This window comes from Phaethon aethereus (genome assembly GCF_964289735.1).
Source record: "Phaethon aethereus genome assembly, chromosome: Z".
In the NCBI taxonomy this organism is placed as follows: Eukaryota; Metazoa; Chordata; class Aves; order Phaethontiformes; family Phaethontidae; genus Phaethon; species Phaethon aethereus.
The window spans coordinates 3,773,802-3,796,863 of NC_138577.1; the positions used below are offsets into that span (position 1 = coordinate 3,773,802).

Here is a 23,062-nt window from a genome sequence, read left to right on the forward strand (position 1 = left end):
GCCTCCTGACGCCACGGCGGTTGGCAGTTGGACGAGATGATCGTTGTATGTCCCTTCCAACTGAAATTATTCCATCCCAAGCCACCCCATTCTAAAAGGTTTTTTCATAGCTCTCGTGCACGCAGCGGGTCGTGGCTGGGGACCGCCGCTCTTTTTGGGGATCATTCCCAGAACTTCTTCGTCTCCGACTCCGCAGGATGAGTGCGCATTCTGGGAGCTGTTCGAGCACCTCCTGTTTCGGGAGGCTGGAGATGACGCCAACTGCTGCTCCCCTGGGAGCGTGGGTTTGAGTGGAGCGTCCTGGGGACGCCGCCTCTCTCGCAGCTGTGTGGTCCCCCTCGAGGAGCAGCATCCCCACAGCAGTGGCCTAAAAAAGAAAGGACGGAGGTTTCTCAGCTTCTGGCCCACAAGCAGACTTACTCCTGCAGGGGCCAGAACTCATCACCATCACCAAACCCTTCATCATTTAAAAAAATTCCCGGTGCCAACAAAACCCTGCCAGACTGTGGACCGCTTCTCGTTCTTCCTCCCCTGCCTTCGCATTCAGCTGTTGCCTCTCGCCATTGTAAAGCTGCAGCAGCGTGTCCTCCTTTTGTCTGTGCAGTGCCAGGCTCCGGGGGGGTCCTGCTCTTCGCCTCTGGCTTCCAGGAATGACAGTAGCAGTAAGAACAGCTTAGCAACAGCAAGGAAGGAACGCGTCAAAATAACTCCTGGCTGCTTCGGCCAAAAGGTGACGATCATCCAGGGAGATGCTCAGGAACTGTCGTGATGGGCGTCGTATCAATGCAGAGAGTGCGGCTCTGCACTTGACCTCTCTGTAACCCTAATGGCCTGGGGGGGAAAGGCTCCCACCCAGAGCTGCTTGGGAAATAACAGTTCATTAAGCCCAAGAATTTTCAGGAGGAATTCCTAGTTCTGATTAGTTTTTCACTGGGAAAGATTTCATGGCTCCCAGATGGAATTTCTGGATATTGTCATAAGTAATTAATAAACTAGGGTAAAATGGATAATGATCTACCTTAAAATTGCTGAAAGCTCAATATTTACAGCCCTTGTAGGGATGTTGGAGGCTTCATCCCAGCAGCTGGTGTGAGCGGGGCAATGCCTGGGGAGACAGCGGCTGTCTTTCTGGTTCTTCTATTCTCTCCATCCCCACTGTGATTTCCTAAAGATCTCACTTCCGTCCAAAAGCAGAACAGGAACGTTTTTGAAATAATGAGTGTTTTTATAGGAAATGGAAAAACATCCCACTCAGCTGTAGTCACAAGCTCTTTGCAGGTGGGTGCTGGGTGGCTGAGGCCAAGGCTTGATTCTTCTTCAGCACCAAACGTGGCGAGTCAGAGCGGAGCCATGAGATGTGGAGGCAGAAAAGGATGTGAGGAGTTAAGCTTCTTCTTAGTAGCACTATCTAAAGTCAGTATGATATGTAAATTACTATGCCAAAATAAAGGTCTGGAGTCAGCCAGTGATCTCAGGAAAGGATCAGACAGGTTTTTCAGCAGCAGCATTTAATTTGAGACGTTTCTATGTCCATGCATCCAGCAATGAAACCCTTTCAATGCTGCTCCCATAAGTGCAGAACATAGAATCACAGAATCACAGACTGGTTCAGGTTGGAAGGGACCTTCCAAGGCCATCTAGTCCAACCCCCCTGCAGTGAGTAGGGACATCTGCAACCAGAGCAGGTTGCTCAGAGCCCCGTCCAGCCTGACCTGAGATGTTTCCAGGGATGGGGCATCTTCCACCTCTCTGGGCAACCTGGGACAGGGGTTCACCAGCCTCCTCATGAAAAATTTCTTCCTTCTATCTAGTCTCAATCTATCTGCCCTATTCTAGTTTAAAACCATCACCCCTTGTCCTATGGCAACAGGCCCTGCTAAAAAGTCTGTCCCCATTTTTCTCCTAAGCCCCTTTCAGCCCTGGCAGCTGCAGGAAGGTCTCCCCGGAGCCTTCTCTGCTCCAGGCTGAACCCCCTCAGCTCTCCCAGCCAGTCCTCCCAGCAGAGGGGTTCCAGCCCTCGGAGCGTTGTTGGGGCCTCCTCTGGCCCCGCTCCAACAGGTCCATGTCTCTCCCGTGCCGAGGGCTCCAGAGCTGGACGCAGCCCTGCAGGGGGGTCTCCCCAGAGCAGGGCAGAGGGGCAGAATCCCCCCCCGCTTCGCCCTGCTGGCCACGCAGCTTTGGGGGCAGCCCAGGACACGGTTGGCTTCTGGGCTGGGAGCGCACATTGCCGGCTCGTGTCCAGCTTTTCATCCCCCAGGATCCCCAAGTCCCTCTCAGCAGGGCTGCTCTCCACCCCTTCATCCCTCAGCCTGGGCTGATACCGGGGGTTGCCCCGACCCAGGGGCAGGACCCTGCACTTGGCCTTGTTGAACCTCATGAGGTTCACACGGGCCCATGCCTCGAGCTTGTCCAGGTCCCCCTGGATCTGGGGTTATGGTCAGTGTCTCCTGCAGGAGCTCAGCATCCGTGATGGAACAGGCTGTCACTGTCCTGCTCAAGGAGCCCAAAATCAGGAGCCTTTTGCAAAATAATTGTCTTTAATGCTTTTACCCCCTTTCCTTGCAGAAATCGCAGCAAGAAGTATGAATGAACCGCACCATCGAAGAGCTGAGCATTAAGGGAAAAGGGAAGATCCTTCAGCATCACACAACCTCTTTAAAGACCTGCAGAGGTAGAGTAATTCTGGTGTGGGTGTCTCTGGAGATCATGAGGAACATAGCCAGCAGCCTTGTGCATGAACAGTGCTGGCGAGATTGCATCCCTCGTTCTCCCAGGGATGACCTGCTGTGGAAAGAGTAGCTGAGAGAGTTTTTCTGCCCGGGACAGGGTACCACCACCTCGGTGAGTGGCTGCAGGAGGGATTTGCACGGTAGTCCTGTGGCTAAGATTGCATCCCGTCGCATTTACCTCGCTAGGAAGGCACAAGTGGAGCGCTTGGCCTGAGTGACCCCTCCTGATGGGGAAAAATTGGGGCTTTTGGGTTTGTGGGGTGCTTGTCACTGAAAGCAATGGCACAAGAAGAGTCAAAGATGCTCCTATTAAGGATTGCTCATTTGCAAAAGCCAAAGATTTATTTCATTGCTTTAGAACAGCTATTCAGTGTCAGGGAGTGATTACTGGTATTCTGTAAATTTTTAATTCCACATTTAGAAACTTGAGAGTGTTTTACACACCCTTCATTCTTCCTGCCTGTTTTTTCTCTATTTTCATTCCTTTTCTCCAGTGAAAGAGCGAGTAGGATTTGCAGGAGAAAAGGAGGAGGGGAGAGACAGGGATTGTTCTTTTTTTTTTTTAAGTTATAAAACAGTTTTTCTTTTCAATTATAAAACACAGCCCAGGCAGTAGAATTTAATGGGATAGGTATTAGTTTCCCTCTTGGCTCCTTCTGCCTAATTTGTTTCTGAGATGATGGGGGAGAACGGGTAGAGACAGGGCTGGAGAACAAACCGAGAGAGGGAAGGGCTGCTCGATGGCAGCAACCTCAGGGTGCATCAAGCTGGGGCAAGGGCCGTGGGAGGACCCCCCCATCGGGTGGGCATGCAAAGCTGACTGCACCCCGAAGGGTCTGCGGTCCTGGAGAGGCAGCTCTGCGGTGAAATAACGTCCCGGGTTAAGCCTTGCATCCCCCTGCGCCTGCTCAGCCCAGGACCTCTTGGTTTGTCATCATCCCAGCACGCCACCAATTATTTTATACTTAGAGAGGGGAGATATTACTTATGTGGCACAGCTTCTGCTCTGGATATTTTTGTTCTGCGAGCATCAAACTGAGGTGAAAACAGGCCGTCTTTGTTTCGCAGCCATTCCTTACCCCACAACATCTCTCCTCCCCTCCTCAGCCTTTCAAATACAGCCCCTCTATGAACGTGCTTTATAGGACCAATACTTGATACCCCTCGATAGGTTTGCTTGCTTACAGAAGAGCTAATCTCCATCAGGTTATGAAATCAGCTCACATGCTTCAGTAGCATTACCCACTATTGATATCCCCATTCGATCCCCGTTGAGCTCTCTTTGTTGGAGGTAACCCCCTCTCCTGCTTCTTCTAAGCTGATTTTTTAGGCCACATCATTCAAGTCCCACATCCCCATGGTATTTAGATGTAGTAAAAATGATGGGGGGGGGGGAATAAATGGCAGCCAGCGAGGCAACTAAACTGTCTGACTATTAATGGTCCTGTTAGTTGCAAATTTACTTTACCACAAAGCCCCCAGCATGTAATCCTTAGATGAATGCCTTTGATTGTGAGGGAATATTTACAGCTGACCCTGCCAGCAGTCTGCAAACCTGCAATGGGCCTCCTGTCCCACATTAAATCCGCTGGCATCTGTTCCTGGGTTCTTATCAAGCACATGCTCTGTTGGTGCAGTGTTTGGGCTGTAGTGCTCACAGATACGGTGGGCCTTGAAGAATAAATCCCCGCATTCCTGAGAAATGCTAATTCTTGTGAATGTTGTCACACAGGGAGGAACGTTACAGTTTGTACCTGCCTCCGGGCATCACCATCCTCGGGGAGGTTTCTAGAAGGCTTTCATCCCCGCCGGCCTCCCCCTCCCCACGGCAGGTCGCCAGTCCTGCTGCTGGACCACCCTTCACCAAGGACAAGCTTCTTCTTGCCGACTCTTTCTTGTGGCATTTTCCCAGACATGCCTGAGTGGCTTGAAGTGATTTTTATGCTGATTTTTATCTCTTTTCACGCCTGCCCATGCCTTGCGTTAGTCCCCAGGTTGCTCTGATTGAGCGTGGGGTTCTTGCAGAGACCCTCAGGTGATCTTACCCCATCTGAGCTGCAGCAGAGCTGTGCAGGAGCACAGGCTGGAAGCCAGCGAGAACTCAGTGTGTCCTGACACCTATTCCCTGTGTCCAAGAGGACAAGTGTAATTCAGTGGTTTCTCATTCCTAGCATGTCCCGTGGTACGTAAGACAGATCCAGACTGCTTGGCTGCTTTGTGTCAGACCGAAGACCCAGGAGTGGGTGGTGGACCTGCTCCATGCACTTTGCAGACAAGGGTATCTTTAGGTCTGTGCCGAGGAATGACGTATATTTTCTCTCTTCTTATACCTTTACCAAAAGCCCATGCTTTTCCATCCAAGCTGTATGAATGCTGAGCATGTTTGGGCTTGAACAGGACTTGGAGCCAAGCCCACTGGCAGTGCAGAGGTGTCGTGGGTGGCCAGGGGGATGTTTGCTTCTGCTCCTTTCTGAGGTCCTATTTTGGTGGGGGTTGGAGAAATGGCTCAGAAGTTCATCATCACTTGACCCTTCAGATGGTGCATGGTGAGCCCCCAGCGGCGCTTCTGCTTTAACTCTCCTGCATCCAGCAAAGGGCAAACGTTTAAAAAAAGGATAAATGATGAACACTGTTCCCCTGACTTTTTTTCTAAGTGGAGCCTGGAGCTGCTAGAGAGTCCAGAGAGGAGTATGGGGGATGGTTTAGGGATCGCTTTAGAGTGCATATCCTTATCCACATGCTTTTTCTTCAAATCTGCAGGAATATTTGGCCCAAGTCTGGAGTGGAGGTGGTAGCACCATCAGTGAGAGGTACTCAACACTCAGCTGGACTCCAGACAGGAGACTGTAAGAACTGGCAGAGCAGGCAGCGGCTCTCCTGCTTGCTTAGATGGGCTGGTCAGATGGGGGCACAGCTCTGTCTTTGGGCTCGTTTCTAGTAATTAGCAGCTAAAAGATCTTGCAAGTTGGTATTTTGGCAGAATAATTCATAAGCTGACATCTTCTCCTTCTCTGAAAACTTCCCAGACTAAACCCCAAACCAGCCATCTGGAGCTTGATTTTCAACACTCCGAAATCCACTTTAAATTTATCTCAGTGGCACTCAAGCTTTCAAAACTGATCCTGTAAATCTGGATGGACACCAAAATGAGGAAACTCCGAGCATGCCACTCAACTTCCCTGTGCCTACAGGGGAAAAAAAAAAGGAGTTATTTATTAAAACCAATTAATTTGTTACTTATTTTAGCAAAGCCTTATAAAAACATATAATGTTAGTTCTCTTCATTATTGCTAATTTGCACCCAAGCTTTATGATTGCAAATCTCAGCTAATTCTTTCTTCCTGGGTTGTGTTGGGTCAGACAGCTCATGCAAGTTCCTCCTCTCTTTGTGGTCCTGGTTGCTGATTTGTCTGGTGTTTAGGAGTTCCTTTGGCAGCATTTTACTGTGATTCACATTAAAGGGGAATGGTCTTTTGAACCACAAACATAGACTTTATGCAGCATCTTCTATTTTTCAGAAAAGGTGTGACAAACATTTCAGGGCACATAAATAAGCAGCATAAGATGGTGTATCATCAAGGTCGTTATCGTTTGTTCTCCAGCATCCACTTTTTATTTACCCTCTCCTTTGAACCTTCTGCCTTCCCAAATCTGAGCACGGCATAGCGCTGGGATCTGCCTGAGACAGGGGAAAGCCTCCAGCCATCCTTGGAGATGGAGTCTCCTGCTGTCCTCAACTGTTGGCTTTACTTATACCAACAATATTATTCACTTCATTTTTCACCAGCTTGCACGTTTTACTTTGAGAACTCCTCAGTTATCCCACCCCCGAATCCAGCCTCATTCCTTGGTGTCTCAATGAAAAGGGCATCTATCACATGGATTTGCAGCGTGTGCAATATGAAGATGGGAAAAAATTAGATGTCCCTGGGGATGCTGGTCCCCCACCAGCCTCTGCTTTACCCTCTGGCCATTTATTCCTAATTGCCTAACTTCTCCCATTTATTGTGTTTGTTGAGTATGTGGATCTCATTAGGAAGAGTCAGTGGCTCTGTAATTAATTAAGAAAAGCTTGGGGCATTTCTTAGTACTTTGTACTTATGTTCCTGCCTGTGATGTACAGATACTCAACCCAGGAACTCCCAGTCCAAGGACAGACAGGCAGACTAAGGTCAGGGCACAGGAAACACAAGAGGGCTTTTCTCTGCAGGTCAGTTATATCCAAAGCCGCGTGGCCAGCAGGTTGTGTGTGGGGGAGAGGGATTCTGCCCCTCTGCCCCGCTCTGGGGAGACCCCCCTGCAGGGCTGCGTCCAGCTCTGGAGCCCTCGGCACGGGAGAGACATGGACCTGCTGGAGCGGGGCCAGAGGAGGCCCCAACAACGCTCCGAGGGCTGGAACCCCTCTGCTGGGAGGACAGGCTGGGAGAGCTGGGGGGGTTCAGCCTGGAGCAGAGAAGGCTCCGGGGAGACCTTCCTGCAGCTGCCAGGGCTGAGAGGGGCTGAGGAGAAAAATGGGGACAGACTTTTTAGCAGGGCCTGTAGCGACAGGACAAGGGGTGATGGTTTTAAACTAAAAGAGGGCAGATTCAGACTAGATAGAAGGAAGAAATTTTTCACACTGATGGTGGTGAACCCCTGTCCCAGGTTGCCCAGAGAGGTGGTGGATGCCCCATCCCTGGAAACATCCCAGGTCAGGCTGGACGGGGCTCTGAGCAACCTGCTCTGGTTGCAGATGTCCCTGCTCACTGCAGGGGGGTTGGACTAGATGGCCTTGAAAGGTCCCTTCAACCCAAACCATCCTGTGATTCTATTCTATGATTCTAAGATACGCTTCACAGGTCAAAGTTGATGTTTTCTAGGCAGAGCATGATGTAGGAAGCGTGAGCAGAGACTGGGCAGGCAGGACAGGGGAGCAGTGGCAGTAGACCTGCCTGGTCTGGGATATGGGTGCAGGATCCCACTAACCACCTCTCTGTGCCTAACGCTCCTTCTGTGCATTTGCAGTGCAACTCCACGGCCTCTGCCTCCCGTTCTGTGCCCATGCAGTCGGCATCACGTCCCTGCATGCTGCAGGTCCAGCACCTGAGTCACAGGCTGGCTGATGGCCATAGGATGGGGTGGGAGCTGGAGGTGTGCTACCTAACAGGGCCCTGCATTCAGCAGATGTCTGCCACAGACTTGCCCTGTGGTGCCTACCCATCATATGACCTTCCCAAGCACCAGCATGTGACTGGGCCATGCACGCTGGAAAAGACCATAGGGAGCGGAAAGGTTGGAGAGGGGGAGGGCAGCACAGCTAGAGAGGATTAGCAAGTGTGGACAGATAGGGAAAGCTTTGGGAGAGGGAGCTTGTGTCAGAGTTGTTGCAATAGCAAAGGGGGAGGTAGCTGGATGATTGGAAGAAGAAGGGAAGGAGTGAGGCAGGAGGGAGAGATGACCTCAGAGATGACATTTGGGATCAAAGTGGGGAAGTCTGTGTCTTGTGGAGAGGAAGATGCTGCAATCATCAAAGCAGGAGAGAGCAGAACCTTGGGAAGATGTCTGACAATAAGAAGAGGAAGGGATGAACACAGCAAGCACACATTGGGATGATAAGTGAAGATACTGGAAGGGTTGCTACGGACAGTAAGTTTGGAAGAGAGTAGATGTTCAGGGCTGTAGCTTCTCGCAATGCCCTGTACAGAACCCTGCCTGCTGGCTGCAACTTTTGCACAGGTTGTGTTAACAGGCATCATCCAACCTCGTTTCCCAGGGTCTGAGCAGATCTCCGCCTTGTTTCAGAAGAGAGAGGGCTGCAGGGGTGACAAAGACAGGTCCTGCCTGCAAGGACTGTTCCTGCCCCGGGTCCCTCTGTGCTGTGTCTTCCAGCAGGGAGGTGGAGGTGCAGAAGCCCCTGGAAAAGAAGAACAGGTTTGACTGTGGTTTATCAGCTGATCCAGAGGAGCTCTTCACCAGGGCTGCTGCAAAAAGAACAGATAATAACAGAGGAGAAGAGGAGGCTTCTTTGATCCATTTTGGTTAGGACACGCAATGCAACGGATGGAGTTTGAGGCTGTGTTTCACAGTACAGGGCACATTCAGCTTTAGAAATGTTGACAGGATTCACAGATCAAGAACAGTTGAGGTTGGAAGGTGCCAGTGGAGATCGTCCAGAGCAACCCCCCTGCAGCGCAAAGCAGGGGCAGCCAGAAGGGTTGCTCAGGATATTGTCCAGTTGTTTTTTTAAAATACTTCCAAGGATGGAGACTCCACAACCTCTCTGGGCTACCTGTTCCAGGGCTCAACCATCCTCACAGTAAAAAAAAAAGTTTTCTCTTACATTTAAACAGAATTCCCTGCATTTCCATTTGTGCCTAAATTGTGGATGCAAACTGTGGGCAAAATCCCTGATTCCAGGCATCTTTTTGGTTTCATTAACCAAAAGCACATTTAAAGCAGTATTTCTCAGTTATGAGCTAGACAGGTTAGAGCAAACCTAAGCCCAGGACTCAATTTATCCCAAATAGTGTTTATGATCAGGCACTGACATGATGTCTTTATTTACTGCCTCACTCATCAAGCTGATTGGCTGGTCCATTTCTGGCAATTAAAACCATGAACGAGCAGTCACAGACCCGCACAACCTGCGTAAATGTTTTGCTGGCAAGAAATACATTGAATAAACACAAACTTCAGCTACAAGGTTATTTAATCACATAGGAAGTTTATTTTACCTGTGATTCTCTCCTAGCTGGGCGTGCAGGGGGTGGATGAGCCTGTAGCTCTAGGACAATATGCCAAAAAATGTTGAGTATTAAGACAATCTCAGCGATTGCTGTGGGTTTTTTTGTTTTGACCATGCTCCCGGCTGGATGCTCACCAGCAGGGTGAGGAAGGTGCTGTGCCTGCTGCGTCATGCTTCAGCAGTGGTGACGGTAAGGACAGACACCCAGCTCTCATGACACGGAGCTCCCTTGGCTGTTTCCTCAGCCCTGGACTGGGTACAGTATATACACGACAGAAATAAATAGACTGTGTAGCTAACCTCTTCTTGTAAAGAATTGCCTGTGTTTTAGGAGGACTCACAGGGAATCAAAAGCATTCCAGGTGTTCACGTTTTAGATGATACACTTATGATGATTTATATATAGATATATACAGATAAATATGTTTATGAATAACTTTATTATTTAAGTAAGGAACTTTTGGCTCCCTATGGAAGCATTTCTTCTTAAAAAATCACAGTGAGGAATATATAACATAACTGAACTCTTGAAGTGACCAAGACAGAGTTACTGATGCAGAGCAAAACTCCTGTAGTGCCTTGTCCTGCTGCTGGTGGTCAGTCCATCTTCTGGAAATGCATTTCCTCCTTTTCCAAGCCCAGAGATCTTGTTTCTTGCTTCTGGGACTCACTGCCTGGGTCAGTAGATTTTAGAACCTGGCTGTGGAAAGTGGCTCAGCTGGAGAACTCACCTACCACCTGTCCAAACACTGCTGTTTTGCTGACCGTAGGAGGAAAAGGCAAAGAACGGGAGCGAGCTGTGCCTCTGGAGGAGCCACGCATCTGGGAGGAGGAGTGCAGTAGTCCATAGGCTTGGTCAGGAGAGAGGAGTTCAGGGAAAGAAGGTGCAAGCAAGCTGTCTGAAGGCTGGAGAGCTTCAGTGTTTACAGCATTCAAGCTGGTTTCAATTTAAAATGTCTTTGTCTTCAAGATTCTCGGTTTAACCATTAGGACAAGCAACACGTTTGTATGTAATTTTGTGAATGACAGTTAATATCCCCACATAACCCTTGGACTCAAAAAACTGGGTCTGTAAGATAAATGCCAAGAAATCTGCAAAAAAGTTGGAGGAATTGGATTCCGTTCCTGTGCAAAGAACAGGTCAAAACCCTCCCCTGTAGCACGGCAGACACCTGGTGTGGTTTAGCGAGCCAGAGTGAAGTTTGGCCAATCAGCCCTAATGGATTTATCTGTCACGGACATTTTAGCACAGATCCTCCCGTTGCTCCACCTGCCCCTCTGTTAGAAATGACTGCCCTCAAGAAGGGCGGCAGAGGCAGCGCTGACAGGCAGGTGCTCGAGCTGTGGCAGGGTAGGGGCTAAAAGTAATGCCTTGGCCTCTGCACCGGCTGGTTGAGGACAGGCGGAGGTTTGCTTCTGTCACGTCTGCTGCGGCAGTGGTTGAACCCCAGCAGAGCTGCCGGAAGGTGAGCAGGGGGGTCCCACAGCTGGAAAGGAGTTCTGTTTTTGGCACTGAGCAGCCATGCCTTTGGTTCCAGTCCTGCTGTGAAACCATGGCCCTGGCCAGTCTTGGAGCTCACCTCTCCCTCTGGCCAGGAGGGATGGTGACTATCAAGGGCGTTGACTGATTGTCACTTAGGATGACATTTGGCTTGGCAATTCCACTAGGACTGATAAGGCTGCTTGTTTATTCACAGCTAAAGCCATGAAAGGACTTGGGTGATACAACATTCCTGTACCCGTACACTCCCCGCTGCCTGCTGGGCTCTTCCAGGTCAGGTTAACAGGTGCAGCCCCCTTCCGGCCCCAGGAGCAGGTCCAGAGAAGAGGTGTGAAGCCAATTCATTGAGGGCTGCTCAGCAGAAAACCGGCAGCAGGAAGGGTGGGAACATCTTTGCCACAGAATGGCCTTGTGGTTAGGCTGCAGTTTTGAAACCTCTCAAAGGAAGAAAGTGGGTCTCCCATGTCCTTGGAGCGTGCTGTGGCCACCATGCCACTGGGTTAAGATGGGCACTATCGCTTTCTGCAGGTTTCTGCCTCAGGAGATGGTAGAAACCTTTGCTGCCCTTGTGATGAACCCTTCGCAGGAGGATGCTACCAGCAGGAGCTTCCAGAGCACAAGGTAGAGGAACGGTTCAGGTCTGAACACAGTTGGATCTTTGCTTTCAATGCCTACTGAGAGTGAGGTCTTCCTGGGCATGCACAGCACAATCACCAGGACTGGGTGGTATGGACAGGGGAGCTAAGAGGGATGGCACCAGGGGAGTTTAAGGTAAAGTCCTATGGAGTTGAGATTCCCACAGGATTAGGAGGCAGTTGCCTCTTACACAGGAGTTTTCAGGAACATGATTGTGGACTTACGTGCCTAAATTTTCTGCTTAGGATCCAGCAGCTCTTTTTGAGTCAGCTCATGCAGGCTAAATATCCAAGGCAACTGGTGCACCAGGGGAATAATCAGGGTAAATCTTAACAAGGGCACATGCAAGCTGCCTCAGCCCTGATCTCAGCACCAGATACGTGCTAGGCTGCCTCTGAGAGCAGTGGTTAACCTCCCAACAAAGATAAAAACATGCATCACATTTCCTGACACCATCCACAGAAGCTCCTACCTCTACGCTTCCACCACTGCAAGCCCTCAGCAGCTGATCATAAACAGTTCCATGTGTGGGGAAACCAGAAAATGTAAGTAATAGAAAATGTGCCCTGTTCGTTTGAACTCAGTGACCATGTGATATTTCCCACCATGTGTCAACTACTTATATTTCACATCTCTCTCCCAGCTTTCTCTGAATGTCTTGTGGCTTCTGTGCTCTGCTGCTGCTAAGAAGCTGCGTGTAAAGGTGCTTCCCATGGAAAGGCTGGCTTCCTCCACTGGCAGCACACAGAGGAAGGTGCAGACGGGAGGGCAGAAATGACAAAGGAGGAGAGTTGCATTCATGTGTGCTGCAAGAGAAGATTCTCAAAGTATTGTGGGGAATGCTATGGAAGTGTTTGAGGACCTCAGCTTTTGCTAGTTTTGATTTATTGCATCTGGAAACTTAGCGCTCTTGGAAATATTGCAGTTCTTGTTCCATAGGAAGTAGAACTGAAACACCAATAAAGTGCTGGAAGTTACCGCTGAGATCTCTTTTTACATATTTACTGTTTCCTGAAAGTCACGAGACCCCAGAGGGTGCACTTTTTCATGTCTGTTTATTTTTCTCTAGTAATGCTTGACTTAGAAGGGCTGTCATGCGTGTATTTTGGCGGTGCTGATCCTTCTTCACATCACCACTGTTCTGAGAGGGTTGTGTATACTGAGGTGCTGAGCGGCTTCTAATCCCATGGACGATGACGGAAGCGCCAAGTGGTGAAAACTTAAAAAAATTTTAAGTACCTCAAAATAAGCATCTGCGACCAAAAGATAGTGAGTGTTCTTGTGAGTATGGGCTCCTAACTCATTTTTTCATGGGAATTTTATATATAAAAAGAAGAAGTAATATTTGCCCACATCCCAGCATGTTTCTCCACTTTGAGATGGGTGCTAGAAGTTACTTGGAGACTTTGCAGAAAAGTTCTCCTTGAAAGCAAAGTAAAAGGCACCTTTTAAGGCAGGTAAATGGAGAGCTGCAGTCAAAATTAAAGCTCTACAGTTTCCAGCCATGTAAATATTTGTGATAATTCAAATATTTTCCTCTTCCCATCTGGGTGAAATCCTAGCTTTGGCATTTTTTAGTGCTGAACAGGAGATCCAAAAGTAGCCTCATGGTCAGAGCATTTACGCGGGCAGTAAGTTCTTGCTCTGCTCTGCTTATTGCTAAAGGCAGAGTTGAACCCAGGCTCTCTCGTGCCAGGGAGGTGTCTGGACACCAGACTACTGGCTGCTCAGGAAGATGTTTCTCTTTTTTTCTCCACTCTGTCAGACTTTCCTCGACGAGCCTTTTGCTGGAGCTGGGTACCACTTTCAGGAAATGTTTCGGTTTTATTGAACCGCTGCATTGTCAAATTTCCCAAGCCGTTCTAGTTACAAACGCAGCCTAAAATGGAAAAAAAACCCAACCCAACCCTTTTAAGTAAGTTTTTAATTTTTTTTTTTTAATAATGGTGCAATAAATACCAGTTGCAATTTATAAATACGAATCTCTTTGGCCTCACCTTTTAAGTAAGTTTTTAATTTTTTTTTTTTTAATAATGGTGCAATAAATACCAGTTGCAATTTATAAATACGAATCTCTTTGGCCTCACCTCTCGGATACCTCTGCGCAGCGCAGTCTCCTCTCTATTCTCATCCTGAATCGCCATCTAGCTGCAGCCCTGGGGCTTGCTGCTTGGTCTAGTCTCAACTGATTTCTGCTCCGCAAACAACGCTGCCCTTGAGCCGAGGGTTAATCGAATTGCGTCTTTGCTCCACTGACGGGCTCTCCTGAATAAAAGAGGTCTCTTCCCCGGACAGCAAGGGATCCGACAGGGCTAACCCCTCAAGGCGGCGGGCCCGGCGCCATTTTGCGGGGGTAGGCCTCGGGCTGTGGGGAGCCCTGCACAGGTGAGTGTCTGCGCCCACGCGCCTGCACACTGACGCGAGGACGCTGGCTGCTGCACACGCACGTTTTATTGTCACATCTCGGGTTCACACGCGGGGGCCCGCCGCCCTGACCGGCCCCTCGCACCCACCCGCCGCCGCGCCTTTATCGACGGTCCCTCCAGCGCCCTTCGTCTCGCGCTGGGTGCAGCACCTCCGCGACGTCCCCTAGACCGAAATCCCGCCCGGGCTCTCGCGAGAGCAGTCTTCTCTTCCGGCTCCCGGCATGCCCTGCGCTTCCTCTTCCCTGCCGCCGCCCTGAGGTGAGGGAGCTATGGCGGTTGGGGAGCGGTGCCGATCCGGCCCCATCCTGTCCAGGGCGCCCCGGGGAGGTGATGAGGGGGTGAGGGCTTGGTCCGCCTCGCCGGACTACCTCGGTATTTGCGGGGTTGGCGCGGGGGAGGACGGGCAGGGGATGGAGATGGCGGAGTTCGGGAGCGGCTGGCTGGGTGTGAGGTGGAAGGAGGCCCTAGGGAGAGGCTGTGGCTGCGGTGATGACTTTCTTAGGACACCTTTGGATTTAATTGTGAAAAGAAAGCGTAATTTCTGAGCAGCTTCTTCAGTAAGGTGAACGATCCCAGGTTCTGCAGATCTGTGTTAGAAACTTAATATGTTTTGGGTTTTTTTAAATTGGTTTTTTGCAGTTGAGCTCCAAAGATGGTGCGCTACTCTCTGGATCCGGAGAACCCCACGAAATGTGAGTTGTTTTTTGTGAACGTTCGCGTGGGATTTCACCGAAGTCATTGAGGTTTTCATGCCAAATGTTGGTCTTTTTTTTCCACAGCATGCAAGTCACGGGGATCCAACCTGCGAGTGCATTTCAAGGTACGCAGTGTGTGTCCATAGTATGAAATGTAAATTCATTTAGGTTTGGGGGTTTTTTTCTTGTATGTTTTTTTGAAGGAATTGTCTTTTATTCTGCTGTATCGTTACACAGTTACTTAAGGGTCGTAGTGTAGGTTATGGCCTGTGTTTGCTTTAGCTGCTTGTAATGGTTTTCATTCACGGGATCAAAAATAAGATGGTGTGTCCTGAAACCCTTCTTGTCTAACACAGATAATAAAATACAGTAGGAAAACAGTTGCAGTGAATTTAGGAGGAGGAGTTGGACTGATGTTAGACGAGAGATACGTTTCATTTGTCTTACTTTGCCTTTTTGGTTGTTTGGGAAGAACATGGGGTTGATCTGCTCGTGCTGCTGGTCAAGTATGGTGGGGGAGGCCTGCAGTGTTTGGCATGAGGATGTAGGTTCCTCTGTAAAAAGTTTAGGTGCAGGAGTGAGTTCGGGACGTGTTCAAGTTAACCACAAAACCCCAAAGCTGAGTAGATGATTTTCTGCTAGATGAAGAGATTTCCCTTACTTTGGTTTGCTCTTGAATTGGGTAGCGTTACAGTTACTTTCTGGCTTTCACATTTAGTATGCTGTCTTAAGCACTGATCCTTTATTCTTAATTTTTCTTTCTGAGTCTTTTCCCTTTATAATTCCTTTACGGAGATGATTACCTTGTTTATATCATGTTTGTGTATCTTGTTTTCTCATGGATTCCTCTGAGGTGCTGTATGTGACATTTTAGTAAGAATTTCTATTTCAGGCACCTGCTTTTTTGGATTAGTGGCCAAAGAGGAGCTATGAAAAGTATAAATACACAATTTTTAATTTTGCTGGTTTGAAAGATCTAGCCATATGGTGAAAAACAATAAAGATGTGCCAGAGCTGCGAATTCAGTAAAGGAAGTCATACCCAGGGTTAGAAAAGTTGGTAGTCAATTAAAAAAAAGCATTGTTAATTATTCCTCATTCTTCAATTATTTTTTTTTTTTTGTGTGAGGGCTTCTTTTAAACTGAGCTTGTAGCAAAAAGAATCCAGGAAAGGGAGAGGAGTGCTTTTATTCCTGTTGCAACTTTGAAAGATGTGTTACGAGGAACTTTTATGTGCTCTTGTGTTGCTAGAACACTCGAGAGACGGCCCAGGCCATCAAGGGCATGCACATCCGCAAGGCCACCAAGTATCTGAAGGACGTCACCCTGAAGAAGCAGTGTGTTCCCTTCCGTCGCTACAATGGGGGAGTCGGGAGGTGCGCCCAGGTGAGGTCCGAGATGGAAACATGGGAAGGATGCTTTGGCTGTGGCTAGTTATGGGAGAGGAGGTGATGTTGAGGCAGCATGGAAAAGTCTGTTGTTGTGAATGATAATGTTGTATTAAAATGTAAGAGGGAGAAAAAAGTTAGGCTTAATTCCAGTACAATAAGCATTGCATCTAGTTGCAGTGTCAAGTAATTGATCAAATAGTGTTATTTTTGGTATGTGAGCCTCCTCAAAGGGGATGTAATGGCAAGTTAATGGTGTGTAAAGGGCAAGTTGGGTTGTACCAGGACAAATAGGGAACTTTCTTCTTCTTCCAGGCTAAGCAGTGGGGCTGGACACAGGGACGGTGGCCCAAGAAAAGCGCGGAGTTCTTGCTGCACATGCTCAAAAACGCAGAGAGCAATGCTGAGCTCAAGGTAGGCTGTGTAGACGTTCATAGAATCACAGGATGGTTTGGGTGGGAAGGGACCTTTTCAAGGCCATCTAGTCCAACCCCCCTGCAGTGAGCAGGGACATCTGCAACTAGAGCAGGGTGCTCAGACCCTGTCCAGCCTGACCTGTGATGTTTCCAGGGATGAGGCATCTACCACCTCTCTGAGCAATCTGGGCCAGTGGTTAACCAACCATCCTCATCGTAAATAATTTCTTCCTTCTATCTAGTCTGAATCTGCCCTCTTTTAGTTTAAAACCATCACCCCTTGTCCTGTTGCTACAGGCCCTGCTAAAACATCTGTCCCCATCTTTCTCCTCAGCCCCTTTCAGCCCTGGCAGCTGCAGGAAGGTCTCCCCGGAGCCTTCTCTGCTCCAGGCTGAACCCCCCCCCAGCTCTCCCAGCCTGTCCTCCCAGCAGAGGGGTTCCAGCCCTCGGAGCGTTGTTGGGGCCTCCTCTGGCCCCGCTCCAGCAGGTCCATGTCTCTCCCGTGCCGAGGGCTCCAGAGCTGGACGCAGCCCTGCAGGGAGGTCTCCCCAGAGCGGGGCAGAGGGGCAGAATCCCCCCCCCCTCGCCCTGCTGGCCACGCGGCTTTGGGGGCAGCCCAGGACACGGTTGGCCTTCTGGGCTGTGAGCGCACATTGCTGGCTCCTGTCCAGCTTTTCATCCCCCAGGACCCCCAAGTCCTTCTCGGCAGGGCTGCTCTCCATCACTTCATCCCCCAGCCTGCATTTGTGCTGAGTCAGGCCTGCTTTGTAGCTGAAACTGAATTGTATAGGGCTTTTGGTGTACTGCTCGTTGGAATCAGGCTATGTGCATTTTCCAAGTTAAAATGGGATTAATAATTTTTGACAGGTAGCTAGTTCATGCATGTTTAGTGACTTGTTTAGGGTCAGTGTGGTTTAGAACTCTTAAAATCTAGAAAACAAAGCAAAATGTGTGGACTGTTGGGGAATTTGTATTTTGGTCATATGCTTGGTGCTTAATTTGGTACCTCAGATGGCAGTGATGACTATCTTAGGACACCTTTGGAATAACCATGAAATAATAATACCTTCTTTCTGAGCCATCAGCATTTTAAATTTATTGTGAGATGTAGAAGGCTGGTCGGTGTTTTTCTGACTTCACCTGGCGCTTGCTTGGTCAATACTCTGTTCTGTGACACTGCCAGGTGAAGCTGGTTACGCTTGCCAGCAGTGGGGGGTGTGGGGCAGTTACTTGTGTTTTTGCTGTGGAGAGAATTGATTTGAAGAGGAAAAAAAAAACCAAGTCACAAGTTTTATCTTCCTGCTCCCAGGGTCTTGATGTAGATTCTCTGGTCATCGAGCACATCCAGGTTAACAAGGCTCCCAAAATGCGCCGGCGCACCTACAGAGCACACGGAAGGATCAACCCCTACATGAGCTCCCCGTGCCACATCGAGATGATCCTCACCGAGAAGGAGCAGATTGTTCCCAAGCCAGAGGAGGAAGTTGCTCAAAAGAAAAAGGTACGGAGTGTCGTTTGCTTTGTCCTCTTGAACGTCCGTGTCAGAGACCTGCCTGTTGGGGCTCTCCAGGCAGAGGGGTTGCTGTGATGACGTATCTTAGGACACCTTTGGAACACCCATGAAAAAAAAAATACAAGAAAGTTCTTTCTGAGCAACCTCAATATTTATTTGTGAACGCAGCATTGAGAACTCGGAGGAGTACTTCTCAGCAGTGCGTTCTTCCCTCCGCAGAGCAGTCAGGGCCTTCCCTGGCTGTGCCGGTAAAGCTGAGAGAAATTTCGTAATAAATTTGAAGTTGAGTTGACAGCCTGTAAGCAACATAGCGCTTGGTTATGTGCGAGTATGATTAGTGGAACATTTTGTCAAGGGAGAAGGAAATTCCTACCAGTTCTCAGGCCTCCTTTCATAGGATGGCTCAGTTTTTAGACATACTTGTATTAGATGTATATTTTAGATGTAGATATATATTTTGGGAAGGTGTGAACTCCCGTTGTTTTCTCACTTCTGCGTTTTGTTTTTCAGATATCCCAAAAGAAGCTGAAGAAGCAAAAGCTAATGGCTCGGGAGTAAACCTGACAGATGTACATAAATAAAATATAAAAGTTGAGGTTTATTTTTTGTGCTTTTCTGCTCTTCCGCGGCTCCTGCTGGCTGTCATGCCATGGGGTCTGCCAGGCTGCGCGTGGCTCTGGGCCCTGCAGGAGTCGTGGGCAGTAAGCGGTGAGGCCAAAAAGCGTGTTACATCAGCGGTGGGGAGATGCTGACGACTTAAGGGGAGTGGTGGTCTTATATAAAAGAAGATAATTGGAATCAAACTATTAAAAATAGTTTATTTCTCGGCGTGCAAGCCGGCAGCGCTGCTGGGACTCCCGGGCCCGCGGCAGTTGGGGGCGGGGCCTGGGTTACGTCACCCTCGCACCGCCTTCTCCCTTTGGTGGCGTGCCCGTGGTGTGCGTCAGCCGGAAGCGCGGCGGCCGCTTCCGGTGCGGCGGGGAAGGCTGCGGCAGCCGGTAACGGCGCTGGGTCGCTGCCGACTGAGGTGAGTGCGGGGCGGCCTCCGCCCCCTTCCCCGCGGGCCCTTTCCCGGTTTGCTAGTCCTCCTGCGCGGCCGGGGCCCGGACGTGGCTGCCCGGCCGATAGACGACCCTAGGGACCGGCCTCGCCTCGCCGCTTGCTCCTTTCTCCGCGGCCGGAGTGGCGGCTTTTAACCGGGAGCGAGCGCGGTGAATCCCGAAATGTAACGGCTCGGGCCGAGCGGCGAAGCTGTTTGGCTTCGACGCGTGTTTGTGTGGAATTTTACCGGTTCGAAAAGTCTTGGCGCTCCAGCCTTTACCTCAGTACCAACGGGAGGGGCGAGTGCTGCCGCTGCTCGTCGTTTACCGTAAACCGGGAAGGTTGGCTTGGCTTCTGGGGAATGGGCTAGCCTGAACGCCGTCCTATGCAGGAACAGAACTGGGATGTAGCGCCTAGATTGGCTCTTCTAGGCTAGGTCATCCTTTATGAGGGGAAAAAAAAAAAGCTCTTTTGTCTGTGTAGCTTTTTCCCGCCCCCCCCCCCCCCCCCATTATCGTTGACTAGCGACCGAGGTAAACACGGGAAACAAAGGCCAAACATGCTGAACTTTGCCATGTCATGCATGTTGTCTCTGCTGACCTCAACGTATGGTGGCTTACAGAGACAAACAAAAGCTTGTATCACAAAGAAAGAAGCTTGCTATTAAAATTGGACCATTTACCCTTTTACTCCTCGTTTATTTTTTCCCTAAAAGTCAGTTGCCTGCTAACCAGGCAGCAGAGCATCAAAAAATCACCAAAGAAACTCGTGAAGAGTCTTTCAGTGGTTGAAGGCTGGTGTCATACTTCCAAGGGGCTTTCTTTTGCATCTGGCAGAGGTAGGTCTTATTTTTGTTGGTCTGGAATCTTGACGTGAAGGCAGCTGCACAGACACTTGCATTTACCTCAGAAGAACAGCCTGGGATGTTCTCTCCAGGCACGATCTTTAACTAGTGGAGGAATCTGCAACATCTTGCTGAAAATGTAGTATCTTGGAAGATACTTCTTGGTGGAGAGAATACAGGAATTTCGCTCTCTACAATTACGTGAAAGGGGGCTGCAGTGAGGTGGGTGTTGGTCTCTTCTCCCAAGTAACTAGTGACAGAACGAGAGGAAATGGCCTCAAGTTGCACCAGGGGGGTTTAGATTAGATATTAGGAAAAATTTCTTAGTACTGAGAGAGTGGTCAAACGTTGGAACAGGCTGCCCAGGGAGGTGGTGGAGTCACCATCACTGTGAAACAAGGATCTGGAAGTGTTCAAAAAACGTGTAGACGTGGCATTTTGGGACATGGTTTAGTGGGCATGGTGGTGTTGATGGTTAAAGGTCTTTTCCAACCTTAATGATCCTGTGAATTGTCTTTTTGAACGGCTTTAATGGGTTACCTCCTTTGTGTTGTCTCAACTGAAGATTCCTCTCTGACTTCAGATCCTGTAAAACTACATTTGAAGTAGCCAAAGCTACACTTGGAAGCAGTCAGCTGGAAACTGGTATTGGGCTTGGGGCTAAGAATTTTTAGGATAGTTTAAAAAAAAAGAAAGTGAATCTCTGATCCCAGATGGAGTGTGCACATCTGCCTCTTCTTTCTCCATGGAGGGACCCTGGAAGGCTTTTGTTTTGCTGCTTCATGTGAGAATTCAGATGTCAGCAGCCCAGAAGGGAGGAGTGTGATGGGCGAAGCTGTGCTGGGCAGCAGAGTGGATCTAATATATTGCTCCTCAGCACTGAAAGGGCCAGCTCTAATCCTACTTAACTCTTTCCTCTCCCAGTTGTATTCTTCTGCCCTGGTGCTTTGGTTTTCTGCTGTTTTCATTGCTGCCGTTTTTGAATACTTCTTCCTCCTTTGGGGAGAGAGGGAAGGATTAATTTTCTAATAATTTGGCCAATTGTATGGGATTAGTGTGGGATCAAGTGATTCCTCCTGTTGTTGCCTATAAACCTAAGCTATATAACGCCGTGTCACACACCAATAAAGGCCATTTGCCATCCACCACATTGGTGTCAGCGAGCTGATGGCCCGAGCGGCCTGGGGTTGGTCGCCGTGCTGTTCCTGAACCAGGTCACCACGCCTGCGAAGGCAACACCTGTGCAGGAGAAAGGAAGTAATCCATATTCTCCTTTTCTCAAATTCTGACTAGGAATTTTCTTCCCGCCTCCAACCGACCTGCCCTTCAGTGGTAGCAAGCCTTTAGAAGGACTGGAGTCCTGCCATTTAATTTCACCTTAAATAAAAAGGGAATGAGAAAAACAAACCTTTTGGACCCTCTGTTGTAATACAGTAAGCACTGGGCTAAGATCTGCAGCTCCCTGCTTAAAATGTTTTTGTGTGGTTTCAGCAAAAACTATTATTTCCTCAATATGTTTTTCTAAGTTCCAGCTGTAGGAACGATGGATTAACAGCAAACTCTACTCCTTTTTTGTTAAAATGTCAAGAATGTTTCCCTTGTTGTCAAGGACTTTATAACATTGGAACACGCAGCATTTTTGAAACCTTAACAGTTAATCTATTATTAAAGAATCTTTTATGTTTGAATATCTACTACAATCCTTATTCATTATTTAAGACTGTTTTCTTAGCTCATGGCATAGAAACACTGTTATCCTAAGTTGTTTGGTTTTTTTTTCCCCTCACCAGCTTTGTCAGAGAACACGAGGAAGCCATGGTGTGCATTCCTTGTATTGTCATTCCGGTTCTCCTCTGGGTCTACAAGAAATTCCTTGAACCGTACATCTATCCTGTTATTGCACCTTTCATTAAGCGTGTATGGCCCAAGAAAGCTGTGCAAGAAACAACGGCCACAAAACAAGGTCGAGGAGGCAGCGCTGGAAATCCACAGGCACCTTCAGCCACGAAAAGAGATCAGGAGGATGAGTCTGGAATTTATAAAGTAAGATTAATGCATTTGCCTAACCAGGGAAACTCCAGATAAAGCACCCAGAAATAGTTCAGGGTGGTCACGATAAAAGAGTAAAGAATTGGGTGTTTTTACAGATGTTTTTGTGGCTATTTTCCTATGAAAGAGAGTTACTGGTACCAAGCCAGCTAGAAATAGTTGCTTCAAGACAGCTTTTGGTAGGTCTTGGAAGGATAGGAATTGTACCTGTTTTCTGAAACAGCTTAGTTAATTTATTTTTTTTTTTTTTAATGACTAGGTATTTTTTCAGAGAAGGAAAAAGTCAAATAATTGGTAGATCACACCAGATGCATGAAGCGGAATTAAAAAAAAACCACACTCTTCAGCCAGCTCTACCACTCATAACGGGAGACAATGTTATTCTTTATCTCGTCTAACAAAATGCAAAGATGTTGTCTCTGCTGTTATTTCCTCCTTGCCAAGCAATAATTATGTATAAATTGAAAGAGGCACCACCATTTGGGTTCTCGCTGCAGATTTCTTCATAGATGTTCACTGGCCTGGCTTCTAGAAGTCATTTTCATCACCAACTGTTACTGTTTTGGGTGTGGAGCTCTCTCTTGACATTCCATTAACGATGCTGTCTTTTATTTGCAGTTTGAAGGCAATGGGCTTGCAAATGGAATTGATGCAAAGAGATCCACAGAGGTTCCTGACAAGAAAACAGATTAAAGGAATTAATTCATAAGGATTTTGTTCCCTTGTGTCCAATACAAACTGGTGATATTTCTCTCACTTTGACACTTTTTTCTTTGCACATTTTAGCTGAGTAAAAACCCTTACCACTTACAGGAGAGGGTCTCTCTTGCCACTAAAATGGCAACTAGCACGTTTCTTAATTTAAAATGTTTGAAAACTGATGTTCTTTATTTTCCTCACTGGAACTACTTTTCATCCACAATCTATTTGGTGTGATTAGAGTTTAGGTTAAATAACTCATGAATAAATCTAGCTTTGGAAGGTAAATGTATCTTAGCATCTTAGTTTCACTAACTGCTAGTACAATACTTCAGGCTTTGACCTTAAACTATAGCTGTGCTTGATCTTGCTAAAGAACTATGAATTGCATTGGGGCAACGT

General features: G+C 48.4%; 2 protein-coding genes across 3 annotated transcripts; both read left to right on the forward strand.

Annotated features, from left to right (window-relative positions):
• The first annotated feature begins 13,209 nt into the window (after positions 1–13,209).
• RPL17 (ribosomal protein L17) lies at positions 13,210–18,628 on the forward strand. Of its 2 annotated transcripts, XM_082012916.1 has the most exons (5): positions 13,210–14,836; positions 15,962–16,096; positions 16,414–16,512; positions 17,824–18,015; positions 18,538–18,628. In XM_082012916.1, the coding sequence occupies exons 2-5, from the start codon at positions 15,995–15,997 to the stop codon at positions 18,583–18,585; spliced, it is 441 nt and encodes a 146-aa protein (XP_081869042.1). In that variant the 5' UTR covers positions 13,210–14,836; positions 15,962–15,994; the 3' UTR covers positions 18,586–18,628. The 2 variants fall into 2 exon arrangements, with proteins under 2 accessions (XP_081869042.1, XP_081869041.1); XM_082012915.1 differs by lacking the exon at positions 13,210–14,836 and having other exon boundaries at positions 15,524–16,086.
• Positions 18,629–21,727: 3,099 nt separating this feature from the next.
• Positions 21,728–22,654, forward strand: LOC309415444 (UPF0729 protein C18orf32-like; the record flags this gene model as incomplete). The annotated part of the gene is made up of 2 exons (XM_082012973.1): positions 21,728–21,955; positions 22,580–22,654. The coding sequence occupies 2 exons, from the start codon at positions 21,728–21,730 to the stop codon at positions 22,652–22,654; spliced, it is 303 nt and encodes a 100-aa protein (XP_081869099.1).
• Between the last annotated feature and the right edge of the window lie 408 nt (positions 22,655–23,062).